This window comes from Priapulus caudatus, unplaced genomic scaffold (genome assembly GCF_000485595.1).
Source record: "Priapulus caudatus unplaced genomic scaffold, Priapulus_caudatus-5.0.1 Scaffold434, whole genome shotgun sequence".
Classification (NCBI taxonomy): domain Eukaryota; kingdom Metazoa; phylum Priapulida; class Priapulimorpha; order Priapulimorphida; family Priapulidae; genus Priapulus; species Priapulus caudatus.
In genome coordinates this window covers 37,279-57,700 of record NW_014577495.1, presented here as the reverse complement: position 1 = coordinate 57,700, position 20,422 = coordinate 37,279, and the positions used below count along the sequence as shown (strand labels likewise).

The 20,422-nt window shown below is 48.9% G+C and overlaps 2 protein-coding genes across 2 annotated transcripts in view; both read left to right on the top strand.

Moving 5' to 3' along the window:
* The window catches only part of LOC106810334 (plectin-like), a 15,914-nt gene extending 4,170 nt beyond the window's left edge, over positions 1 to 11,744 (top strand). Inside the window, exons 4-16 of the mRNA XM_014813643.1 lie at positions 679 to 888; positions 1,078 to 4,698; positions 4,955 to 5,266; positions 5,992 to 6,250; positions 6,638 to 6,807; positions 8,053 to 8,201; positions 8,335 to 8,581; positions 8,900 to 9,008; positions 9,595 to 9,749; positions 10,177 to 10,344; positions 10,696 to 10,863; positions 11,102 to 11,224; positions 11,589 to 11,744. Coding sequence (XP_014669129.1) covers positions 679 to 888; positions 1,078 to 4,698; positions 4,955 to 5,266; positions 5,992 to 6,250; positions 6,638 to 6,807; positions 8,053 to 8,201; positions 8,335 to 8,581; positions 8,900 to 9,008; positions 9,595 to 9,749; positions 10,177 to 10,344; positions 10,696 to 10,863; positions 11,102 to 11,224; positions 11,589 to 11,744 — 5,847 coding nt within the window. The remainder of the gene's footprint in view (positions 1 to 678; positions 889 to 1,077; positions 4,699 to 4,954; positions 5,267 to 5,991; positions 6,251 to 6,637; positions 6,808 to 8,052; positions 8,202 to 8,334; positions 8,582 to 8,899; positions 9,009 to 9,594; positions 9,750 to 10,176; positions 10,345 to 10,695; positions 10,864 to 11,101; positions 11,225 to 11,588) is intronic.
* Positions 11,745 to 12,989: 1,245 nt separating this feature from the next.
* Positions 12,990 to 20,422, top strand: part of LOC106810340 — an 18,352-nt gene continuing 10,919 nt past the window's right edge. Inside the window, exons 1-5 of the mRNA XM_014813652.1 lie at positions 12,990 to 13,007; positions 13,350 to 13,457; positions 13,804 to 13,987; positions 14,420 to 14,740; positions 15,112 to 15,336. Of these exons, the coding sequence (XP_014669138.1) occupies positions 13,826 to 13,987; positions 14,420 to 14,740; positions 15,112 to 15,336 (708 nt within the window). The 5' untranslated portion in view covers positions 12,990 to 13,007; positions 13,350 to 13,457; positions 13,804 to 13,825. The remainder of the gene's footprint in view (positions 13,008 to 13,349; positions 13,458 to 13,803; positions 13,988 to 14,419; positions 14,741 to 15,111; positions 15,337 to 20,422) is intronic.

The window sequence follows — 20,422 nt, the reverse complement described above, 5'->3', positions numbered from 1 at the left end:
GCTGTAGTCGGTCGATTTAGTTTTCGTATAGATATATATATATCAGGGGTGAATAATGACAAATATACAATATATTCAATATACAATTGCCAATATATAAATTTACAATGACATATATGACTTATATATTATAGTAGACAACACTGAACTGTATATAATAGGCCTAATATGTAATAATAAAATAACGCAATGTTATTATATACAGCCCAGTAATAGTAGTTATCCATTGCCTATTGATGTACATGTACGGTGAAACTTACCCACAGTTCTATGCTGTGTGTGTCGAGGATCTACAATGTGAACATATGTAGTGTTCGCTCATGTTGGTGGTAATTTAATACTGTAGAAAACATGTAAAACCCTGGACAACATAGGTGGGTGGATTCACATCCTTTGATATAACCATGTGTGTGAGCTATAGTTGTTGCGTAACATCGTCAGTATCAAACGTCGCAATGCCTGCCGGCTTCTCACCACGTCCACACAGCCCACCAGAGTGCGCCACGTGTAGTCTATAGCACAGTTCTATAGCGTGTCTAATGCCGCTCCTTGTCTTCGCGTCTTATGCATTTTATGTAATGCCGATGCGGTTTGTTTGCGTAGGTGCAGCTAGAGGGCGCCACGTGTAATCGCACATTGCTATAGCGCGTCTAATGCCGCTGTTGTATGTTCGCGTAGACGCAGCTAGAGGGCGCTAAAGAGCTCGCGTCGCTGCGCGCGTGCGAGCGGGCGCGCGAGTGCCAGCATGCAGAGCTGTGCAGCAGACACGAGCGGCAGACGGAGGAAGTGACGCGGCTACGTCACAAGCTGAGCGCGACCATTGAGGGACGCTGCGAGGAGGACCGCGTCTGGCAGGAGAAGCTAGTGCAGCTGAAGCAGTGCAGAGAGGTACGATCGACCAAGCCTCGGCCGGTTGACCCTCGGCTGACCCCGACTACCGCAATATACGCAACATCTCTCTATGTTGTCTGTATCCCTATATAATTTTATCGTCCACAACAAACTTTACTTTGATCTGTTGTACCATCTTTCGTCATAGAGCAGGCCTGTTAACCAAAGTTCTCTCACGCATTTCAGAAAGTCGGATCGTTGGAAGCCGATGTGAAGAGGCTCGAGTTGGACAACTCGTATTTCCGCCACCAGGTGGAGCTGATGCAGGAGGATGACGAGCGGCGCCACCTTGATTGTTCGGCGACGGAGTCTGCGAACGAGGCGGACCCGCCGGCACGCTACGCAGAACACGACCGTCAGGTGAAACAGCTGAGTGAGAGAGAAGTCATCTCCCTGCAGGAAAAGATGGAGGAACTGGTGGTGGCGGGAAGGGAGAAGGAAGCCTCTCTGCAGCAGAAGATGGAGCAGCTGGTGGTAGAAGGGAGAGAGAAGGAAGCCTGTTTGCAGGAGAAGATAGAACAACTGCTGGTAGCAGGAAGGGAGAAGGAAACCTCTCTGCAGGCGAAGATGGAGGAACTAGTGGTAGAAGGGAGAGAGAAGGAAACATCTCTGCAGGTGAAGATGGAGGAGCTGGTAGTAGCTGGGAAAGAGAAGGAAGCTTCCCTACAGGAGAAAATAGAGGAGCTGCTAGTGGCAGGAAGAGAGAAGGAAGCCTCACTGCAGGAGAAGGAAGCCAAGGTCGCGGAATCCCAGGCCAAGGTCACAGAATATGAGGCCAAGGTCGCAGAGCATGAGGCCAAGGTCACGGAGTACAAGGTCAAAATCGCAGAGTATGAGGTCGCGGTTGCAGATTACGAGGTCAAGGTTGCCGAGTGCGAGGCCAAGGTCATGGAATCACAGGCCAAGGTCACAGAGATTGAGGCCAAGGTCACCGAGTATGAGGCCAAGGTCACGGAATTCCAGGCCAAGGTCGACGAGTACGAGGTCAAGGTCGCGGAGTGCGAGCGCCGTGAGACGGAGCTGAGCTGCCGGCTGCTGCAGACGGACGACGACCACCGCGTCACGACGCAGCAGCTACTGGACGCGGCCGCCGAGCAGTGCCACGAGGACGCGCGGCGCCAGTCTAAGATCAAGGTGCTGGAGAGGAACGAGTTTGAGCTGACGGAGCAAGTGACCGAGCTGGAGCTCGAAATCGCGCAGACGAAGGAGGCAGCAGGGGGCGCCACGGCGGTGCGCCGCGACGACAGCAGCGACGCGGACACCGACGCCACAGTCACCGCCGAGGAAACCGAGAACGGCGAAGCCCCGATCGAACACGGGGACAAGGAGCACAACGGGAAGCAGAGCGCCATGGAGACGGATGCTCGGTTGGCGGAGGCGCGCGTCGCGTCGCTGGAGGCTCAGCTGGCTGGATGTTCGCAGCAGATAGCAGAGCTTCAGCGCAAGGAGCTGCGGATGCTGCTGAGGCTGCGCAAGTTCCGCCAGCTCAAGCAGGACATGGTCAGCTACGAGCGACTGCAGAAGAAGCTGGCCAGCGTCGAGCAGTCTGAGGCGGACACGCGCGTCGCCATGGAGACGATGCGGGTGAAGATGGAGGAGACGCAGCAAGAGGAGGCGGACGCGCACGTCGCTATGGAGACGATGCGGGTGAAGATGGAGGAGATGCAGCAGGAGGAGGCGGACGCGCGCGTCGCCATGGAAACGATGCGGGCGAAGATGGAGGAGATGCAGCAGGAGAGAGCGAGTATGAAAGAGGCTGCGAGAGAGAGAGTTGATGACGAGGGTGCTGATTCCCGTAGTCAAGCTAGTAAGCGGTCGTTGTCACTGGCTCCCGGTGTGACAGCCAAGCTGACGTACTTGGAGCGTAAGATCTGTAGTCTGGTCGACAGCGAGACGACGCTAACCGATCGCGTGGCCGAGCTAGAGACGACCGAGGCATGCCTGAGACATGAGCTAGAGAAACATCAACAGTCAGTCGAGATGAAGGAACACCTGAGACAGGAACTAGAGAAACATCAACAGTCAGTCGAGATGAAGGAACACCTGAGACAGGAACTAGCGACGCTGACAGAGGAACGGCAGAGACTCGTGGCGGCGGCAGCGGACCGCCAGGGGGCGCTGGACGCGGCGGCGGAGCGGCAGTGCGAGCTGGAGACCGAGAATGCGTCTCTCAAGGACGCCGTGAAACAAGTGAGCATCGCCCGCGATGACGCCGCCCGCCAGCTGCGCGACGAACTCACGACGACGCAGAGCCACCTGGCGATGCTGCAGCATGCCGAGCGACGTGCGCACGACCTCGAAGAGAGCGTGGGGGCGCTGCAGTCGGCCGCGCTCATTCTCGAGCGACAAGAGAACATCTACAAGTCCCACATCGGCGACCTGGAGGCGAGCGTCGACGCGTTGCGCGCCGAGATGGACGCCGCAACCGCCGCGCTGCAGGGAGCGACGGACGCGCGCACCGCGCGTCACCCGTCTAGCCTCTACAGTGACGAGCAGCTGCACGAGAAGGTCGCCGAGCTCGTCGAGCTCGAGACGTCGCTACGGCAACGCATCCACGAGCTGCAGCAGAAGGAGGCTGCGTACCGGACGACGCTCGCCGAGGCCGACTCGCTGCTGCGGGACGCCGCCGACGGCTACCGCACGCAGATCTCGGAACTCGAGACGTCCGAGCGCGCTCTCAAAGAACGCGTCGCCGCGCTCGAGCGCAACGAGGCGCGCCTCCAGGGGGCGCTGCGCCGCGACTGGGGCAGCGACGACAAGTCGCGCATCTGCGAGCTGCAGCAGCGCAACCTGCAGCTGGAGATCGGCGAGCGGAGGCTGCGCGAACGAGTGCTCGAGCTGCAGCGTGCCGAGACCGAGCTGAAACACCAGGTGGCGCTGGCGAGCGAGCGCGAGCGGCGAGCCGACGCGGACCGCAGCGCCGCCGGCGAACTCTATGAGCGGATGCACGCGCTTGAGCTCAACGAGGACGAGCTGCAGAAACAAGTGAGCGTGCTCGAGATGCAGGAGGCCGCGCTGCGCGAGACGCTCGCCCAGGCCGACCGCATCGTCGCCGAACGAGAGCGTGCCCTGGTGGCGAGAATTGGCGAGCTGGAGGCGGTGGAGGCGGAGAGCGAGCGCGCAATGGTCGTGATGACCGCGGCCACAGCCGACGCCCGGCGAAGCGAGGAGGAGACGAGGGAGAAGCTGGAGGAAGCCGAGGAGCGGGAGCGGGAGCTACGGCAACGGGAAGATGCTGCGAGTGCAGAGAAGCAAGAGGAAGCCACAGAGAAGGAGCGGGCGATGCGAACCCTCGAGGAGAAGCTGGAGAAGGCGGAGGAGAAGCTCTCGCAGCAGACGGCGGAATTCGCCGGCGTCGAGGACCAGCTCCGCGAGGAGGTCAACGAGCTCCGCAACCAGGTCAGGGGTCAAAAGTCGGAAGTCGCGCGGCTCGAGAGCGGGCGGCGCGGGAACGCGGCGAGGACGCGCAAGATCGCCGACGACAAGATGGCGCTGGAGCGGCAAGTTGCCGAACTCGAGAACATCAACCGCGACATGGTGCGGCGATACGAGGCGGCCGCCGCAGAGGGCGCCACCGCCGCCGAGCGCCAGCGCGAGCTGGAGGCGCGCGCCTTTGACCTTGAGAAGGTGAACGCGTCGCTGAGACAGCAGGTCGAATACGCGGCGGGTCAGGAGCGTCTGCTCACGGTCAAGGTCGCAGACCTGGAAGAGAAGGTCGCGGAGGCGGGAGAGGAGAGGGAGGAGCTGGAGAGGATGCGGACCAACGTGATACGCAGCGAGGCCAACGCGGCGTCCGACGCCGTAAAGGTATGTCAGGGCCTCCTAGCATGTCGTTTATAGCATTCTCTAGCATGTTGTTGTTTATAGTGCTCTCTAGTGTGCGGTTTTACGCGACCTCTAGTGTGCGGTTTTACGCGACCTCTAGTGTGCGGTCCTACATCGTGTAGATTTACACACCCTCTAGTCTATAGTTTTCAACACTCTCAAGTTCGTAGCTTTAAGCAACACCTTTAGTGTGTGTTTTTGAGCGTCCTCTAGCGTGAATGTTTCGTCCTTGCTTCAGCTGAACAAGCTGGAGAGGTTGGAAGGAGAACAGGAGCACCTGCGAATGTCAGCACAGCAGCTGCAGCGTGACCGCGATTGCCTCGAGCAGCAGAGGCAGGAACTCGAGGCAGACCTGGACCGAGCGACCTGGGAGCGAGACGATGCCTCGCAGCGATGTGAGACGGCCGAGACAGAGGCGAGACAGTTCAAGAAGCTTGCGGAGATACTCGAGGCAGCGAGGGAGAAGGTCACGAGGGAAGTGAAGCAACTGAGTGCGGATAAACAGAGAGCGGAGGAATTACTGAAGCGTGCGACAACTGATGATGCAAAGGTACGTGGAAATAATGTAATTATTAATTTATATATATACATATATATATAAATATGTTTATTTATACATAAGTATATATATATATAATATATACACTCCAACATGTGTCTAAAGACCTTAAAACTAGACCATACCTCAAAATCAACACGAGGTTCCATGTCTTATGTAGTGCTGCTATAATCAACTGTAACAGGGAATTAATAAATTAATTTTAATGGGTTTGTCTATGTTTATGTCTATCACCTGGGAAGGCTAGCTGAGTGAGTTACAGTAGATTTACGTATGCACATGTTACAGTGTAGACGTGGTGTTTCTGTCTGTAGGTTCTTAGTAGTGTATAAGTTTGATCAGTGGAGGCAGACTTGTCTGTCATGTGCCGCACAATCTCTACCTTGTCTGTATGCTATCCACCTCATATATTCACTCATTATATAACTATGCATTAATAAATCCATAAGAGGTTTGCTAACTACACATCTTCATTAATCGATGGAAGTTTCTTCACTTGCTCCGTCACGTCACCACAAACAGTGTAGCTTTAGCATTACAACAGTAACGTTTGTGGGTTAACTTTTAAACTATGTTTAACCCTGTCACACCACGCTATTCAATGTCTTAACATTGTCACAGCACGCTATTTAATATTTAAAGCTTGTCTCAGCATGCTATTTAATATTTAAAGCATGTCGCAGCATGCTAACGATGTATTCATTCTTGTCACACAGCTAGTAAAGGACCAGTCAGAGAGCAGCAGCACGCTGGTACAACGACTACCTCAGCTGCCATCAGCAGTGGCAGCAGCCAACTCTTCACAACTAACCCAACCTATAGAGGCGGTCTCTGGCGATGACACAGAGACCGCAGTAGATGTAGCTTTGACCCCTATTCGACCCACTGACGACGATGCCTCGGGATGCCTCAGCCAGGCTGCCCTAGCAGGCCCACCGTCAGTGGATGAGCAGCCTAGTGCTGATTTTTATGAAGGTACGTACAGAGTCGAGGGTGGCCTGCAACAAGCACCTGTATTCTGTTCATTTAAATGCTCGAGATAAACGTGTTTTACTGGCCAAAGAATACCTACATCAAAGAAAGAAGAAGAAAACAACACGGTGTCATTATCTTACTGTAGATGTAAGGATATTGTGATATCTATTCTTTGACATATCTTTACTACAACACGAATACTATTATTTATATATACACTAAATTCCGATCACAAATATTTCCCTCCAGCATCTTGTGCGAGCATTTCTGTCTCACTTCTATTGGCTGGTCAAGGATTTTACGAAGCGAAGACCGATTGGTTGCTACGCGATCGTGGGCGATGCGTTGCCGTGGTGACTTTGCTCACCGTATCACCTCTCTGTGCAGGTGTTGCGGGATCGGGCGTGCAGCAGCTAGGCGGAGGCTGTTGCCGTGACGACCGCGATGCGAAAACGACGAGAGTTACCCCCGGGCGGACGGATGACACATTTGCAGAAAACGTGTCTGAGAGCAAAGTCAGGATGGAGCCTGACACGGGTGATCTGTCAGGTGGACAGGTGAGTGTGACACGGGTGATCTGTCAGGTGAACAGGGGAGTGTGTGACATGAGTGTTCTGTCAGGTGGACAGGTAAGTGTGTGACACAGGTGATCTGTTAGGTGGACAGGTGAGTGTGTGACTTGGGTGATCTTGTAGGTGGACAGGTGAGTGTGTGACACGGGTGATCTGTCAGGTGGACAGGTGAGTGTGTGACATGGGTGATCTGTCAGGTGGACAGGTGAGTTTGTGACATGGGTGATCTGTCAGGTGGACAGGTGAGTGTGTGACATGGGTGATCTGTCTGTCAGGTGGACAGGTGAGTTTGTGACATGGGTGATCTGTCAGGTGGACAGGTGAGTGTGACATGGGTGATCTGTCAGGTGGATAGGTGAGTGTGTGACACGGGTGATATGTCAGGTGGACAGGTGAGTGTGTAACACGGGTGATATGTCAAGTAGACAGGTAAGACCTCATACTTATCAATATCTTCCCTGTCATCTTCTCTTCCCCCTGTCATCTCCCACGCATCCTTCATTGCTTAGCTTCTGTTAATACATATGTATCTTGATACTGTATATGTATCATAATCCTCTCCTTCTTCCTCCTCATTGTACTCGTCATTCTCCTCCTCCTCCAGGCCTTACACTTTCTCCCCTCCTCCTCTGCCACCCCCTCCTCCTCTTCCTCCTCCTACGTCTCCTCCTCCGACCCCTTCATCACATCTATGATGAGAAGGATGCAGCTCCTTGCTGAGCAGCCATTAGTAAATCACTCACCTAGCCTACCTGCTTTATTAATCACCTCTATTTACCTGTAGCTCCATCCCATTAATTAATCTACTAATAATAGATCAGACAGGTGTGATGTTCAATTATTCACTTCTCATCTTGCACTCCAGTGTTAACTAGCGAGCTCATACAGAGGTGGTATACTGTGGTTTACTGTGTGTAGCTGTCTGTCTATGTGCCTTGGTGCGTGGAAGCGAGCCCTACACTCGCTCCTGTGCGCTACGTGCTGGTGTGTGGTGGTGTCCCACTATGGACCCTTTACAGGTTGTCACGACTAGGTTATGTCGTGTGGTATTAAATGTTGTATGCGTCTACGTTTTACACATGTATATTGTTGATACCTCTGTTGTTTACATCTACATTGCTCGAGTATCCACTGTTTACATCTGTTGTTTGCTGTTGACAGTAGTCCTCTACGAGCAGCTGCTGTGCGCTCACACTGCCCACTGACGGCTGACTCTGTGAAACATTTCAGATCGGAGCGAAGTCTGACGCAACAGACGGCAAAGATTCCCCATCATGCGAACTTGCAGCAGCTGGTGGCGCGAGTGCCACAAGCTCGACGGCCAGCCTGGCGTCTACACCACCTCTACCTCCCTGCTCACCTCCTACAAACGTGTCACGGTACGTACATGCTAGATCGTAGAACCCATGTGAGATCCATCGTAAACAAATAATAAACAGATGACACAAATATCAAGTCCGTCGCTGTCACAGCAACATTCCGTTGACAGACGATAAACTTTCTTGTCTCCAGGTCGGGCAGCAGCTCATCTGCTGACTGGGTCACCGTGGCAACGGACGCCGCAGCGCCGCAGCAGCAAGCTTCCGCGGGTTTCACGCGGGGGCAGCATCAGCAGCGGCCTGCGACGCGGATACCAACGATGGTGCGGGCCGGAGCCAAGCTCCCCTCGCCCACGGCAACGCAGCAGTACAAGGCCGCGCTGAAGAGAAGGGAGGAGGAGGCTGCAGAACTGCAGCAGATGATTAAGAAGATGAAGGAGGTAGAGAGGGATTCACTCAATACATTCTCAACCATGCTGTGCAACTTCCCTGCTCTGTCGCATAAGAACGAGCTCAAATTTATCGCATCTAGATGTTTTTCATTATATTTATCTCATTCAAAGACATTTTTTACGATATTTTCTTCCAAATTTTATAGTTATTTTTTAATTCGATTATTAAATAATATTTTTAATAATTAAATTTTTATAATTTTTATAAGCACTGAAAACTCTGAACTATCAATTCTTAGCAATAGACAGCCAATAGTGGAAATTCCAGACTTGTTCCAGATATCTGATTTCCTTTGTGCCCACTAGGTGGCGAGTCAGGATCGCTTTGAGCTTGACGTTAAGAAGCGAGAGGTGAGAGACTTACAGAGAGATCTGAAGAAGCTAAGCAAGATTATGCGCCAGAGAAACGATGAAGGTGCGTGTCCACAAATCCTCGCAGTACCATCGAAAGATAATATATGATTACCCATAGCTGCTTTTCACAACTGTAGTTAATGATGTCCTAGAGCATACAATCTTTCTTGAATAACCAGTGCTGATTACACGGCCTGTTAACATGTTGTAGAGACCGTTAGATGACGGGAGATCAAGGAGAGACTTCGCTTACATAATATATAACATCAGGTCATCATAAAACGAGTCTGGTTTGATGTGGTCCTAGTTACATCATTGCCTAATTAATGTAACATATACTCACGCAATGCTTTGATCACGCAGTTTGTGTAAAGTTGATATAAAATGTCAGTAAGGTGTGTGTGAGGGACTTGTGAGATAAGCCATCGCGCGTTCACAGACGTGACCTCGTCGCATTTCTCCTGTACTCCCATTGTAGGTAATCAGCCCATTCCGTCGCTCACCCGCTCTCTTGTAGCCACAGTAATGTGACGTGTGTTTACAGGTGCGTTTACACCTGTACGTGGTTTCACGTGTCCGTATACGTAGTGTACGTGTACGTATATGTAGTGCGTGTACGTTACACGTGGTTCGACGTATGTTTACAGGTGCAATAGTGAGTGCGCTACAAAGTCAGGTGGAGAACACGCAGCTGGAGCTTGAGAGCATGAGAGCGTCTGCCTCGCGCGGGGAGTTACTGGACTGTGGCGCCACCGCACAGCTTGACGCGCTGAAAGAGGAGCACGAGAACGCACTGCAGGAGGTAAGGCAACAGTTGACCAACCTAACCCACTACATGCACGCGATATAACAGTGTTGATAACCCATCGAGTCACGGGCTTTCAGACGAAAATACACAGACGGGACAACAAACACGAGCTGCCATTAAAACTATATTGTAGGAAAAGCCCGTGACATGACACATTATCAACACTTTTCCAAGAATACACTTTTAATGGCAGCTCATGTTTGTTGTCTCTCCTGTGTATTTTCCTCTGAAAGCCCGTGACTCGACACGTTATGAGCAAACAGCTTATATCTATTGGTTGATTTCTGTATAAACAATTAATGTCCAATGAAAACCCCATCGCAATCGTCGCATCGATTCTTTTAATAGTTTCAAGTTCGTTCTCGATGCGTCAACATCTCGCAAGAAGTGCGTTTGCACTCCGACTGTTCGCCTGTTTTAGTTGCAGGCGGAGGCAGACAGGTGGCGTCAGGGTTGCGACGCGGCGGAGGCGGGCCGAAGGAAAGCAGAGGACACGGTCACCTCGCTGTGGTCTCAACTCATCGAGCTTCAGACGACCGCCACCAAGTACAAGCAGCTGCAGACGCAGCATGACCAGCTGCAGGAAGAGGTGAGTGCATGCTGTCGGAGCCCGTCTATGATTGTGGGCTGTGACGCTAAGGTTACAAGGTTTATGGATGTGTGGATATGGATGTATGAATTGGATATATAAGGATGTCTATAGAGCATGCTTGCAATAACCACAGGGGATTCCGACAGTAACAACAGGGGATGCCTACCATAACAAAGGAGGATGCCGGCCTGCACTAACATCAGGGGATGCCTATACTAATAGCAGCGGAGTTCTACAGTAACAATTAACAGGGGTACCATCAGTAACATGGACACCGTCGGTCTCCATAAATACAAACGGCAATGATAGCGGGTTGCTACTGACTGGCTCGCTCTATCTCCTCGCCAGATGAAGGAGCTGGCCGCCAGGGAGCGCCACGCGTCAGACGAGATCGCTCAGCTGGAGGAGTCGTGCGCGACGCTGCGAGGCCGTCTCGCGCGCGAGGATGAGGGACGCAGCGAAGCCGACGCCCTGCGCAAGAAATTCACCACCGTAGAGGACGAACTAAATAAAAGAGTAAGTGGCCGCGCAATCCACGGTGGGTGGCCATGTTTGATCGGTGCTGGTGGCCATATTTGATCGAAGATACGTGATCATGTACCCACATAAATAACAAGAGAACTCAGATTCACCTCACGAGATAAATGACAGGGACTGTCACTCCTAATTGATTGATGTGAGCATTGTATTGCATAGATTGTGCATAGATTCTGATACGATATCGAAAATGACGTTTTGTCATTTTGCATCCTAGAAACAAAAAGAAGAAGCATATATAGAGGAAATTAATCAATTGAAACAGAAGGTTGACTCCCTCAACGAACTAAGCACAAAACTGGAAGGCATGGAGAAGGAGCACGCTAACCTACGAGAGAAGGTACGATGCATGTCGATCACCACGGTCATGGTTCGGAAGATCTGAATGCCTAGAACGAGATTACAAGTATTTGGAGCAAAAACTTTCACGTACATCCCCAGCTAAAATACCTACATTTTTGTACTACATGCACTACATGTCCTGAGAATTCTGCCCCCTGTTACAGTATGAGACCTGTACTAATACACTCAGTGCTGCATGGCCGAGTGTTAATACCTCTCCGTGTCTGCATTACCTGCAGTAATAGGCTGAGAGTGCCTCCCCCCCCCCCCTTACAGTACGACAGGGTTGGAAACTATCACCCCCGTGTTTGCATCACATACATGCGTGGATGAACGTTAACCCTTTCCCCCTATTGTTACAGTATGAGGAGGTTGAGAAGAGAAAGCTATCACCCACATACTTGCATCACATACATGCATGGATGAACGTTAACCCTTTCCCCCTATTGTTACAGTATGAGGAGGTGAGAAGAGAAAGCTATAACCCACATACTTGCATCACATACATGCATGGATGAACGTTAACCCTTTCCCCCTATTGTTACAGTATGAGGTTGAGAAGGGAAAGCTATCACCCACATACTTGCATCACATACATGCATGGATGAACGTTAACCCTTTCCCCCTATTGTTACAGTATGAGGAGGTTGAGAAGGAAAGCTATCAGCCGAGACGGCCATTGCCGCCGCTGCGTGGCAAGGTCGCATGCCTCTCACAACTCTGCCAGGATAAAGACTCTGCACTTGCCAAACTCATGATGAAGGTACGGGGAAAGAATACAGGGCTATGGGTAGGGGCTCTTTATGAGGTACATGAGAAAATATGAGGACCTTCTCCATGTGAAAGGAGGGTACATGGGGTACAGTACGGGAGTAAGACTCTTTATAGGGTGAAGTACGAGTATTATAGCAATCACCTTCGAATATTGTTACTAGGTTGGTTAGGCTAGCCCAGTTTGTACAAGTTTTCTACGCGTGTACATCAATACGTCTACATTTCAGTATTTCATTGCCAAGTAATGTTTTTAGGATGTCCTATCGCAATTATGATTGGCCAGAACAGTCAGTTAATCATGCTAAGCAGATAGCTTAATTGATCGTCTTCCATATAGTCCAGACTATCTATCCTTGACCTCAGAGTCATGATGAGGATCTACTGACAGAGGTCGAGAAATCACTGACCCTCGCAGACAGAGAGGACTACATGAGGCCATTCTCTGATGTCACCATTGACCCAAGGTGACCTTACGTTTTCACGTCGATCACCAGTTACAGTTTCATAATTATGACCTCAGGCGCACGAGTAAGCTCCTGTGATCTCTTGTGATTATATCAGTGTGTGAACATACTATATGAGATCTATAGGCCGAACACCTGCCTATAAAGGACACTTGGCAATTGCCTCGTGTGGCAGTTCTACAGTGGACCACTGATATAATCACGGGCACCTAGGTGTCTATAAACACTATATAATAACATACGTATTTATAAAACCTGTTTATAAACGACAATGTATACGGACACGTTGTTATACGAGGGGTTTCCTTTCAACGACCCTTACGTATAGATTTAACTCTACTACCATCCCACGTCTAACATCATTGATGTGTTACAGGGCTGGCGCAGCGTTGGCACGACCCGGCTCCCCAGACAGCATCAGCTCTAACACCACTGACCAGGAGAAACAGGAGAAGCTGCTGGACATCAAAGCTCAGCTCTCCAAGCCGATGATGCTACATGACACCTTCTCATACACAAAAACACAATCAACACGTTCAACAGGTATGTAACACCTCATACACGTGAATAAATTCATTTTACAGGTATGAACACCTCATACACGTGAATAAATTCATTTTACAGGTATGTAAACATCATATGCGTTAATCAATGCGTTACACAGGTATGTAACACCTCATACGCATCAATCAACACGTTACACAGGTATGTAACACCTCATACACATCAATCAACACGTTACACAGGCATGTGACACCTCATACACCACAATTAACCTGTTACACATATGTATGTATTTATGTAGCATCTCATACAAGATTTTGCTCAATTTATGTGTGACAGAGTATTTAAATAAGATTCTAAGTACACTTTTCAATTAAACAGCTTGCCAAGTGGACTGGACATCATACTGCCAAGCAAAAGCATAGACGGTTGTAGTGACAGCCCTGCAGATAGAAGCAAGACCCTGATCACAAAGCTGCCTACAAACAGGTGACAGACTAAGGATATTGGACGACTACATTAAATAATGTTAATAATAAAAGTTAATAAGTAAATAAACTTACCGTAAATGTGACTATCCATGAGTATTTAAAATCATAGCTTGTTAAACAAGGGGCCGGTTCCAACATGCTGTGTATCGTCTGAGAAAACACTGATTATTATCATTATTATATTTATTATTATTATTATTATTATTATTACATGTATTTTATATCTCTTATATTATCATTTATATCTTCAGTACATGTATTTGTATTTGAATTACATGCAATAAAGATTTAGTAATAATAATAGTTTTATTATAATTATTAATATTATTATATCATTGCTTCAGGCGTACATCTCTGCCGGACGCGATGAATAGCTTCACTGTGGCCGGCAGCGCCCTCTACCGAGCGGCAGCAGACTACAGCCCCGCGAACATGTCGCGCAGCCGTCACCCACACCTGGAGCTAGCACTCGTCAAGGGAGACGAGGTGAGAGTGATTGGACCCACCGACTCCACCGGCTACCTACAGGTACTCACAACGCGCTCGCACGTAACATGAAGTCGTGCAGCAGCGCCACCTGTAGGCATTATTATACATTTTGGTTGGGGGGGTGTAGGTGCTAAGTAGGGAGGTTGTTTACTTGATTTTGTTCGTGTTTTTTGTTTGTTTCGTGCTGTCGTGTGAAGTTAGGGAATCGAATCGAGGGCAACGAGGAATATATAGCCATTCCACGATTAATATCATTGTTTCACGACGTATTATTAACTGTATTGGAAGTACAAACATGAAGTAATAACTTGTTAAATGTTATATTATCACGAGTGTATAATATAGATCTATATTATGACACTACTGATATTATTATAACACTCGTGAATGTGACGATGTGTGGATACTCGCGCGATGGCCGTGAGGTGGGATAGGTGTCTGACATTGCACTGCGTCACGTCATCGTTACAGGCGGTCGTTAACGGGAAGACAGGACTCATCCCTGCTCACCACCTCGTTCCCGCGCGACCGCGCAGCTGCTTGGGACAGAGCGAGCAACGAGACTCGCTCCAGGACTCGGGATTCCACGAACCCACGTCTGCCCTCAGCTCCCCGCAGAGGGCGCCAGCCGCGAAGAAGCGCGTGAACGTAGGAGGCGTGGCGGAAGCGACGCCGCAGGCGCCGAGCCAACTGAAGATCCATCGCATCGTCGGCGATCGCAACGCGAGCAACCGCAGCCTTCTGATTGGCTGGATGCCGCCGGCTGACGTGGAGGGCGTGGCTGAATACAAGGTGCGTACACGCTGTATGATGTGTGAATTGTCACAGACATATCTTGAGTGTTAGAGAATGGAGAGTATAGGGTAGAGCCCGACGCAGAGAGCAGAGTGACCGTCGAAACTGTCGCTACAGCAAAGATTTTGGATACATCTAGAATTAAAATGATTTTTTTTCTCGAGTGTATCTTAACCGTGTTATAAACGTCTTAACAATGTCTCAGTCATGATGCGCTGTGACTCAGACAGGAGGTGTCGGGCATAGGGGTTCAGACAACATTGCAGTGCCATAGGTGGGGGTCATTCGGGGTTCAGGCAAGGGGTTAGATGAAGGGTCAGACATGTTGTCAGCAAGTGTCTCACGATTGACCGGTGATTAATCCACAGATCTACGTGAACGGCAGCCTGCACCAGACGCTGTGCGGCGCCAACGCTGAGAAGGCCTTGGTGCGTGGACTCGACCTGCACCAGTGCCAGCACATCAGCCTCTACGCTGTCTCACCAGGGGGCGCCATGTCTCCCAGCACGGATCTCGTGTTCGAGGGCATACCGGAGGTCCCACCACCGGCAGCACCAATGGTGGAAAGATGGGATAATGCTGAAGCATCACCGGTACATACATACAGTACACCTATATATATTATATATATAAGTATATATAGATTAGATAGATAAATAATAGAGACATATAGATAGTATATGACAAGTTAATACTAAGTATATATAAATAATACACGGCATATATTGGTATACATAGTGTCCGAAAATTCGAGTATATATATATGCTAGTATGCAGGCCGCTGTATTGTGAGTGTCCATGTGGATTGAGTGCTTGGCAATCTAGGACTACGACATGCGATTCAGTCGGCTGCCAACCGGAGCCACATCGCGGCAGCTACAGCTGCTAGAAGGTGCACGCTGTCATCACGGTATGGTCCGATGAGAGCGTTGACGGCATTCTACAGAGGCCGAGACGTAAAAATAGAGTAGCTCCCGTCGCCTGGGCGCATTATCAGGGAAATTTGTGAGATTTACTTGTGCAAAATCTCGTGGGAAAAGATTGGGGCAAATTTAATATGCGTCATATGAATCAAATTTATGTAATATGTTGTCGTGCGTTTACTGCGTGAGTGTTTTGGTATCGGCGAATCGTCTCTGATCTTATTTACTTCATTGTGATCTGCCAAAAACGATAACGATAAAGAATCCTATATCAAGATGCGGATGCCGGGAATCGTGTTGTGCGAAAAATTTATGTACGCCGGAAGCAAGCTACCATAACTTTAATAGATAAAATTATATACTAAAGTTGTGTTGCTACTGTGGGATGACTCTGGCTTATGAATCACCGTGATTTTTGCTCTGCACTCACATCAGTCGCTCACGAATGACCTGTCTCAGTGTCAGCTAACGCAAAATGGCGGTGCTTGGGAGCTTACCCGCCAGATTTGTGTATGTGTTGCGTTAGTGTTTACTTACCAGTTCACCTTTCAACTTTGAGCGTGAATGGCCAAACGTGCGAATGGTTCCGTTCGCAGTTTTATCGAAGAACTGTCTCAAAGACTGGACTTACCGTGCAGGCAGAAGTGGTTAGGCCAGCTGTGCCAGCTCTGTTTAAATATACCAACGTCCTTACATTACGACGAAATCAAGATATTTAGCAGAGATACACTAACAATCCAGTTCACAATCACTTCATAGCATGTAAACATTACCATGATCTAGAATACATTTACCTATAGAATTTTAGTTTCTTTATGACAAGAAACCTCATCTCCAGACATTAACTCAGGTTTACACCTGCAGGTGGCAGCACCAGCGCGTCTACACCTGGACCGTCGCGCCACCCTTCCGGGGAGCGACAGTACGCACGGCACGCTGACCTCTCGCCCGCCGCGGGAGATCTCACGACCCATCCGGCTGCCAACGACCAATCAACTGTCGGCAAGCAGTCGAAACGAACTGAAATTCCGACAAGGGTTCGAAAGCCGCCGCACTGCCTCCCCTCTCGGTTGCGTGGCAGGAGGCGTGTTTGCTGCATCTGGTGCGGCCCGGAAGACAATCAATACCGCTAGCACATTAAAGCTTTAGCGAGATATTTTGCATACAATAAATTTTTCCCGGACCTTTTTAAAGGTTATTATCACGTTGTTTTCAGCCTCGCTGTTATCGTAATGTTGCGCGCGGATACTGACTGGAAAGCGCTAAACTTTTTTGTCAGTTGCACGGTTCCGCAAACAGCTTGTTTTTTTCCCAATCCATTTAATTTTCATCACGTTCTTTTCTGGCCCAGTCTGTGACAATTCGCAGACCAATGGGCCTACCACTGCCACATGCTAGCCAACCGTATCCTTCTGTATTGTTTTATAAACTTATTATATATCTATGCTCATATCTCTCGTGCTTTTATATGGGGGGACACGACACAGGTGGCGACAGAGCTGATATTGCGTGCAGCAGCAGTAAAGTGATTCAGTCACACACCCAATCGCTTTGCCACAGTCTTTATGAGCAGGTTACGCCCGTACATGTGTCTGATTTCACACAGAGGCAGTTGCTGCATCGTTACAACGCGCATAAAACTGTTTATCGACTCGTTTGGCTTGTGCCCTGTAGATTCGTTCTCTAAATACGTTTGTTTAAATGCTTGTACAGTATTGAATAAAAATAAAAAATCTATTTTATTATAATGATGATCGTGTGTGAGGCGTGCATGCGTTTGCGAACGTCCTTCAGAGATTAAGATGGCGTATCTGTATCCCCCATTAAAACCTTTATACTGTTATATCAAACTATTCAAACGCTAGAACATAGCGTGCCCGTTTTGTACAATGTCCTAGTGTTTCTATTTATGAACGCTTCAACGTCAACAGCCAATAAAATAGTCCTTTCAGTGTAGTAACTACAGCGCTGTTCCGCTTCTTTCACGACGACGCTCACGACAAGAAAACTCGCCGACAAATAAAACATGACAACATTTGATTCAACCACGCTACATCCTGCCGCGACCCCGACTACATTAATTTACATCGCCGACAGCAGGTGGCGCCACGCTACTCACTCGCCATCCCCACAACGTTCACGTGCCTGCCGTCGCGCATCTCGGTTACGTACTTGTCCTTGTCGTCGCAGGGCGAAATGCCAGCAGCCGTGCGCGTCTTTAGGCATGCCAGGCTAACGCGTGAACTGGGCGCGATCGCAGGCTTTGATTTTCGCGCATTTCTCACCGTGCTGGCATAATATTAATAATTAGATGGCGTCAGTGAGCCATCATGTCTGAATATTATTATCAGGTGAGTGCATGAATGTAAACCTCTCTTTCTGTTATTTTCTCCTCGTCCACATTTCTATACGTCAGCTTGAAATGTATGGTCTACTCAGATAATGTTTCACGGTCTATGTATGATCAGCGTGTGTTTTTTTCTTTCTGTTCTGGCGGTTGCGGTGTGTGGAGGTGATTCAGCTGTGATCCACGGCCTGATAAGTCTATATGATTCAGTGGTTACTGTACATGAGATCTCTCATTCAATGTACACATGTTCATTCATACATTTTCTCGTGGAGAAAATACGCTTGTGCGTTAGAGGAGATCATTTTCTATAACTTGTTACCTCGTCTTTCTCTCGTGTTTTTGCGAGACATGATAACTTCCAGGCATAACATTTGATTTTCTGCTCGGTTCCTGATGTTAAGTGGAATCGACATAAAAGTTTTTTTTACTTATTAGAGCTTGAGTCGGCTGTTTGACCAATATTCATTGAGTGGAGTCGGCGTTCTTTTTGCACGATTGTATGTTCATCACTGGTCATACTTTTAACACCGTCTATTCAACTGATTATGTGCTTTGATTCCTGGTCGTACATGTTGATATTCTATGAATGCAAGCATTGCTTTCATTCTGAAATGTGTCTGCCTAGTTCATTTCGTGTCTGGGGGCCGAATGATCCTCATCTGTTCGAATTGTGCAATGGGAGAATATGCTATCTGCTACTGTATTATGAGGTCTAAACCAACAGTTCACCTTTCTATGGCACGGTGCCTGTCGTATAGAGGTAATTTTCACATTTTCTTGCTAGTAGCAGTTAAGCAGTGAAACCAGCTCTTATACGCAACAGACACCTGGTCTATAAAGGACATTTTGGTGTTTTCCTTGATAAGAAATATGACAGCTACACCACCTCCATAGCATAAAACATGTCTATGCAGGACATTTTGTGGCATTCTTCTGCCTATACATGTTTACGATCAGCCATGCGTTGCACCTCAATATATCCTATAAAACCTCATGCGATTAACGCCATTGACCATAATTCATGTAGTACATTAGGACGCAACCATACCAGTATGATGTATATGTTGAGGAAGGCCGCTAGTGAGCCTTCAGCCTTGACTGTCTGCCGCCTATTCCTAACTGACGCCGACTGTAATACTGATTCATGTATCCTGTTCACATCCATACGAATTTAGTCGGTGAAGAAATTTAAACTGAGACATGTCAAAGATTGTGAACATGTAACGTCAGATAAATTTCAGTTGTCTTGCCGCAGCATAGCGTCCCAAGACGCCGCCACGATCCTGTATTATTACCACCGTACGCCGGATGTCTTGTGCAGAATCTATCGAATGCGAGAGTAGCCGAGTAGTGCACCCAGATTCGATGGCCTGAGATACGGGTTTTCGTGCGCACACGGTCACAACTCCAGACCCTACAGCGCACGCCACAACATCCACGAGACGCACACGCCGCCCACACATACGCCTCCGGCACGCCACATTCGAGCGAAATATTGTTCGCACGAAAGATCGCGTACAACAGTTACACTCACATCAGCAGCATCACACCGTGTAACAGGCTCACGTGCTCCTCACTCACGCATGCATTGCACGCAGAAAGAGAGAGAGCACTTTCTTCTAGATCTGTTTAAATGTTACTGTTGTTCATCATATACCATAACTTTGATTTTTTGAGATGATAAACTCTGTGTCCCGCTAATACAACGGATTTTTCGAAGCAAACAATTGTACAAGTAGATAACATTGATTTCATCATCTTTGAAATAATAAAATCTACATTAAACCTCTCCCTACACTATATAATCACGTTACACCGCTGATACGCACCCGTGAGAACAGATACCAGCTTAGTTGTCAGCAGCCTTACCCACTGCCGTAGAGAACGTGTCCGCTCCCACAGACCGCAGTTTTCCGCTTCACACGTTTCCATCACCGTCGACCGAGGCCTGGTGGTCTGCCACTAAGCGCTGCGGGGTAGCCACAAGCTAGTTCGTCCGTAGAGCGCCTCGGGGATGCTGTCTGCGAGTGGGGAACTTGCACGCAAGGTGAGTCTTGGACGCCAATCGCTGGCTCCCACCCTCTACGCCCCTGTAACACCATCAATGATGTTAGACGTGGATGGTAGTAGAGTTAAATCTATACGTAAGAGGTCGCTTGAAAGGAAACCCCTCTTATAACAACGTGTCCGTATACATTGTGCGTTTATAAACAGGTTTTATAAATACGTATGTTATTATATAGTGTTTATAGACACCTAGGTGCCCGTGATTATATCAGTGGTCTCACTGTAGAACTGCACACGCACGGCAATTGCCAAGTGTCCTTTATAGGCAGGTGTTCGGCCTATAAATCTCATATAGTATGTCACACACTGATATAATCACAAGAGCATCACAGGAGGAAC